The sequence below is a fragment of the Cydia splendana genome, chromosome 22 (assembly GCF_910591565.1).
Source record: "Cydia splendana chromosome 22, ilCydSple1.2, whole genome shotgun sequence".
In the NCBI taxonomy this organism is placed as follows: Eukaryota; Metazoa; Arthropoda; class Insecta; order Lepidoptera; family Tortricidae; genus Cydia; species Cydia splendana.
In genome coordinates this window covers 5196374-5202373 of record NC_085981.1, presented here as the reverse complement: position 1 = coordinate 5202373, position 6000 = coordinate 5196374, and the positions used below count along the sequence as shown (strand labels likewise).

The 6000-nt window shown below is 36.3% G+C and overlaps 1 protein-coding gene across 2 annotated transcripts in view; it reads right to left on the bottom strand.

Annotated features, from left to right (window-relative positions):
* Positions 1-1357: 1357 nt before the first annotated feature.
* LOC134801470 (protein pangolin, isoforms A/H/I/S) overlaps positions 1358-6000 on the bottom strand; it is a 234364-nt gene continuing 229721 nt past the window's right edge. For both annotated transcript variants that reach the window (XM_063774070.1, XM_063774069.1), the window contains exons 12-13: positions 2735-4295; positions 1358-2495 (exon numbers count right to left, since the gene is read on the bottom strand). In XM_063774070.1, coding sequence (XP_063630140.1) covers positions 3926-4295 — 370 coding nt within the window. In that variant the 3' untranslated portion in view covers positions 1358-2495; positions 2735-3925. The remainder of the gene's footprint in view (positions 2496-2734; positions 4296-6000) is intronic.

Sequence of the window (6000 nt, the reverse complement as noted above, 5' to 3'; positions counted from 1 at the left end):
ATATTTCCAATAGCAGTGACAAAAAAAAATACCTATACGAGTCTGTAGATCAGGGGTCACCAATTAGTTTCTTCAGGAGTCCGATTTTTAAAAATAATATGACCGTCGCGGTCTGTTTCTACTTGAGTTTATTAAATAAGTATTAAAATAATATAGCTCGCCATTTGGTGACCCCTGTTGTAGATACTAGAGTTGGACTAAGCGAGTGGCATGGCATTTGCAATGACAAAGCAATATTAATAATGTCAAATTTCTATGAAAATATGACTGTCTCACTTTTTTTTCTGTTAAAACCGGTGTAAAATTAGCTTAGACGGACTTTACTCACATCATGCCACACTCTCAAAATGACTTGTATGTTTGGTTGTACAACTGACTCAATTTTTTTAAATGACTCTAATTTTTTTCTATGGAATGAACGCATACAATACCACAGAATAAATAATAGTACTAGGTACAGAAGATTCACTCTCTAACAAACGCTATTACGACAGATATGACCGCTGGGTGGCGCAAGCGCGAGCAGGCGTCCGTTCCATGGCGGTGCGCGGCAACTACTACTGCTAGACACCAAAATTGGTGTGGGCCGCATGTACTTGTAGCGACGCGACGGAATCGCGGAGTGGGTCACGCCTGACAATACTAAAATGTACATCGATGTAAGTTGGCTTGTATGATCGTTTGGATAAAAAAGTCCATGTCACCAATTCGTTGTCTAGTAATTAAAAAAGACCATTCAGAACCTACTTTTAACAACAATACATTAAATATTGGACTGGGAATATTTATCTCATATTATTCCTTGACTGTCCGATTATTACATGCAAAAAACCTTTAAGCATATGCTTAAATCATTTATAAAAAAGATAAGCTGCCATTCTAAAACAAAATCAGCTTAAGTACAAGGACTTATTTATCCAATAATCCATATTAATGTAAGTATCGGTTCAGTTTCATTATCAATTTGGCACAGACATATAGTAAATTACATAGTTATAATAATCCATTTTGTTTCCCTGGCAAAATTCAGTTCTAGATGGTTTTGGCACTTTCTTTATAATACCGTCAAAAAATAAATCAAATCATACTTTGCTCAAAACGAAAATAAATTCCATAATAGTAAAATTCAAAGTACCTTAAAATATAAATTTACAAAAAAATCTTATTAAAGATTTCGTTTTATTATACAGTACCCATGTTCAGTATTGCACATTAATTTCCTATGCAAAGCTAGCGGGTCAAAAACCTTATAAATGCTTAAAATGATCATGATTTTGTCAAAGTTATAAATCATTGATCAACGTAGTCAACTGTTTTAATCATCGGGGCTCATAATAGTTTTAAAAGTCGTGTAATCAAGTATTATTCATTAATAGGGCTTGGTTTGCAGTCAACAACGTTAAAAATCTTAATAATAACAATAAAAAGTAATTAACAAAAAGAACTGTTGGATAAAACAAACCATCCGAGAACATTCCGAGGGTATTTTAATAATAATATAAATGCAATGTTTTTTTAACCGAAAAAAATCTAATATCATGAATTACAAATTTATTTACAAACTCGAGTCCTATACACTCTGTTTCTTTATTATAATCCCAGGTAATGTAAAAATTGTAATATGAAAATTACAATTTATCCTGTAAAATTTTTCATTATACATTTTTTTGTTTCAAGTCAGTATTCCGCTAATATTTTTCTTTAAACTTTTTATATTGTAATAATGTATACATAAGTAGCATAGTACACTTATTTCTAATATGACACAGTTATATTAAACCTATATTTTATATTTTTACATCATATATGTACTTACACATATACAGTGGTTTAAATTGTACCTAAATGCTCTTTAACACATCATAATAAAAGTAAAATCATTAAGAAATGAGGATAAGTCGTATTTTTATAAGACTTATTTAATTAATTAAACAAATAAATGCATGCAAAATCGAATTTCATGATCGAAACGCATGCTTGATATATCTTTGAGAAAAGTCAAAATCCTATGAGGATAAAATAAAATACATGCAACTTAAAAAATCAAATTCCATTGAAAATGCGACCTTATATTAAAGAGCACTCGGTCCAAATCCCGATTTACAAATTCACTCATACAACGTGCCTAAACTAACCTACGACAGTCTAACTTGTTCCGCACAACGGAAAAAAACTCTTTTTCCCTTTGTGTCATCTTACATTTAACTTTTTACAAAAACATGCTACAAAGGGAAATTATTCTCTTTAAAACTATATCTTAATAAAACTACGCTACATGGAACCTTATCGGTGCAGGCCGTCCGATGAAACATTAAGGAAAAAACTTAATTAAAAAATTCAACTCGAAATAACTTAAACAACCTAAAAAAAGGTTTGCGGCTCCCGCCTGCATTCCTGACATTTCCCAGGCGTATTTTTCTATTTGAATTTCACTATATCAAGTAATTCGTTGAAAAATAATTAGAAAAATACACGAAATCATATGTAAGATAGACCTTAGAGCATTTAATAACTGGAGTGGACATTAAGAGCTTACTCCTCTGCCGAAAAACTTGCACAATTGTGCAAGCTTTTGTATGGACTGTCATGGCTATTTGTACGTTACGTACAAATCATGTAGAAATAGCAATAAGTACATTTGACGTCCCCTCCCCCGCAAAAATCGGCAGACTGTTTCGTAAAGAAAATGACAGCGATGATATCTCCAGTTACTAAATGCTCTAAGAAAATAGACGTATGAAGTAAATATTGAGTTGAATCCGTTAACAAGATGTTAAAATGAAATGTCCATAAGAGAGCAATGTATGTGACAGTGTTAGAAGTACTTTCCATAGCAATTCTACCATAACATTATATTTCACTGTTTAATCTGATAATCTCAGTTAATAATTAAGGATATTGTTACAAATAAGTACGATGAACGGAACAAGTGAATTAAAAAGTTATGGTAATAATTGTGCGTTTTCAATCTGTGACATTTAAGCCCGCTGCATTAGACTTAAAAACGGTCTAGATTTTTAAGATCACTATGAAAAAGATTGTTTATGCTTCAGCGATATAGATGGCGTTAAAATCAACCTAGTTTATTTTGAAAAATAGTCACACAGTTACAATGCAGTCAGTTTACATATCAACAGATCAAAATGTAAGAAAACTTAAATTATTGATTACAATGCCATGTACTTTAGTGATATGCCCCACATTTTTATAATTCAAATCCAAAATTAAAAACAGATGTAAATGGCACATTTGACATGTGACTAGTTAAGATAGACACAATATTAGGGTTTTAAAATAACAACAAATACCTTGAATGCTGTTGAAGTGATATTTAGCAATCGGAACTGAATACCCCAAAATTGTATGGAAGAAGAAATTTGAAAAATAAATCTGTGGGTGCCGTCATACAAAATGCTAAATGACTCGATTGGGGCTCAAATTGAGATCAAAGCGACTTTAAATTTATGAAAAAAAAAATGAAAATGACAACATATGACGTATTATAATTAAATGTTAAGAGTCATAAACTCAAGGTCAATTTGAAATGTCAATTGTACATTTATATACGGACCGACGTGAAAGAATACCGAGCATCTGGTAAAAAAAGATGAATTCGCAATTAGGCCTCTCGAAAATAAAGCACACGAAAATGCGGGTATTCGTTCACGTCATAAAAATCCGCGAACGGTAAAAGTTCATCGAAGGATCAGTATACGGGGTACCTACTTGTTTAGTTATCACAACCGACACGAACCGTTTCGGGGCGCGGCCGCCAGATGGCGCGGGCCGACGATACGAGTTCTCATTACGAGATGGCGCCACCGTTCACTAAAAACTTTAATTTCTCCGTGTTAATTTAACCCCGCCGCGAGGATCGTCCGGAGGTTAAGACAGAGTACCGGGTTGCGCCGGTTCGACACTGGCACTATGAGACGGAGATGACCTCGTGCGAGGGCCGCGCCTGCGCCGCGCGCGGCCAGGACTGGCTGGTGAGCTGGCCGACGGACAGCGGGTTGTTGGCGTCGCGCGGGTTGGTGCCGACGGGGTTGCGCGGCGGCGGCGGCGGGTCGGAGGCGGGCGACGCGAGCGACGACAGCGCCGACAGCCCGCCCGGGCTGGACGCCGACAGCGGCGTGTCGGCGTCGCCGTCGTCGTCCGACGCGTCCGACAGCTCCTCGAGCTTCACGTCCTCATCGGAGCACGGCGACTGCGGGGTCGCGGGCGGGCCCCCGACCCCCATCGTCCCGGACGCGGCCGCCAGCGCTTCCATGTAGCGCACGCATTTCTTCTTCCGCCTGCAACATTACGAAGTAACGTTACAACTTACAACTCCGTTTGTGGCTGTTTTGGAATGGTAAGTTATAATTTTGCTTGCGATTGAGCATTTGTAAAAAAAAATGAATCGGGACTTAATCGCGTACACTTGCTTTTATCATTATGTCCAACAAAATTGAAATTATTTGAAATCGTGAGTGAAATCATGTATGTACCTATTTCCATTCGTTATTCGAACCTACAATCACGTTACCGTCATACGAAGTAGGTAGGTACATACAATAAGTATGAAAAATAATAATCTTAGAAAAATATCTTTTATAAGTAATACACTTTTTCTAAAATGCTCTTATAGGTTTAGAAGCAAGTAAAATTACAACTTAAACCGTATTGAAACTGACAATTCAGACAAAATTAAATGTTTCATATTACTAAAGAGAGCAAATATAGCTTATATCGCCAAGGACAAATACAAAATGTACAGGTTGTACATTTTCAGTGCCTGTTAATAATATGAAACATCAATTTAAAATCACTACAAAACAACAACAAAAACGCAAAAAAAATCATTAAATTGTTACATTTGAATCATGCCCGCTCAATGTTAGAAGAGCCACAATAAAACAAAAAAAAACATGCCGAGTATTAAGGAGTTATGTGCCCTCTTTATAGGCACGAAGACTTAAAAAAGCAACAAAAGATTCTTACTACAAAAAAACTCAATATACAAACAACGTCGAAATACAGGCCGCAAAAACTCTCAAACAAGTAAAAGTTTACGGCATTGTTATTAAAGAAACACAATAAAGACAAAAAGAGCAGAAAACAAAAAATCCTTCTCGCTGAAAAGCTGTTTTTGTGTCAATGGATTAAAGCTTCTAAAATGTACATAATTATAACCACTAATAACATGCCACTAATAAAAACACATAAATCGAATCTACTGTTCACGGCATTTCCACTTCACGACAAATACGGTTACGGCCTTTTTAAAAATATCATTCTCATTTGTTTATTCATATTTTCGACGCTATGTGGTGTCTATATCTATCATTTAAATATGCGTTCTCTTTGCAAAATATATTATACAATTAATAAATGCATAGCTAAATACTATGTATACCATACCACCATACACATCGTGTACTATATCAATTTGTCCATAAAACTCACTGATGTGCGGACGGAAACTTACCAAAATTGCGAATTTTTCCACATAGAAAAAATTTACGCTCTTTACATTTTCGTATGGGGAAAAAATAGAGTGCCTTTCTAATTTTTTTAAATCTTTTCGTTACTTATAGGTAAATCTGTATCGGAGAAACTAATTCATCTTTTAAAAACGTCGAATGATATTATCAAAGCGGCCATAACATTCAACCTGGTCCTTGGACTGACCGTGGCTCGTCCGGCGCTCGGCCGGCACTAGAGGTTGACGTAGGTGGGCTCCTGCGGGCTCCCGGCCACCAGCGGCGCCGCCGGCTCCGGCCGCAGCAGCCCCAGCCCCCCCACCACCCCGCCCGACACCAGCACGCTACCCGACTCGGGGCTGCACCCCGGGATTATACATCATGAGGGTGGGAGAAGATAGGGACAATCGAGTGGAAGAAACAGATTACGGCAGAAGAAGAAGATATTCAATATGAATGGAAAAGTAGAAGAATATAAGGTGATATAATAAGATTAAGGAGAATCAAAAGTCAATAACGATATGAAAACAGGTGA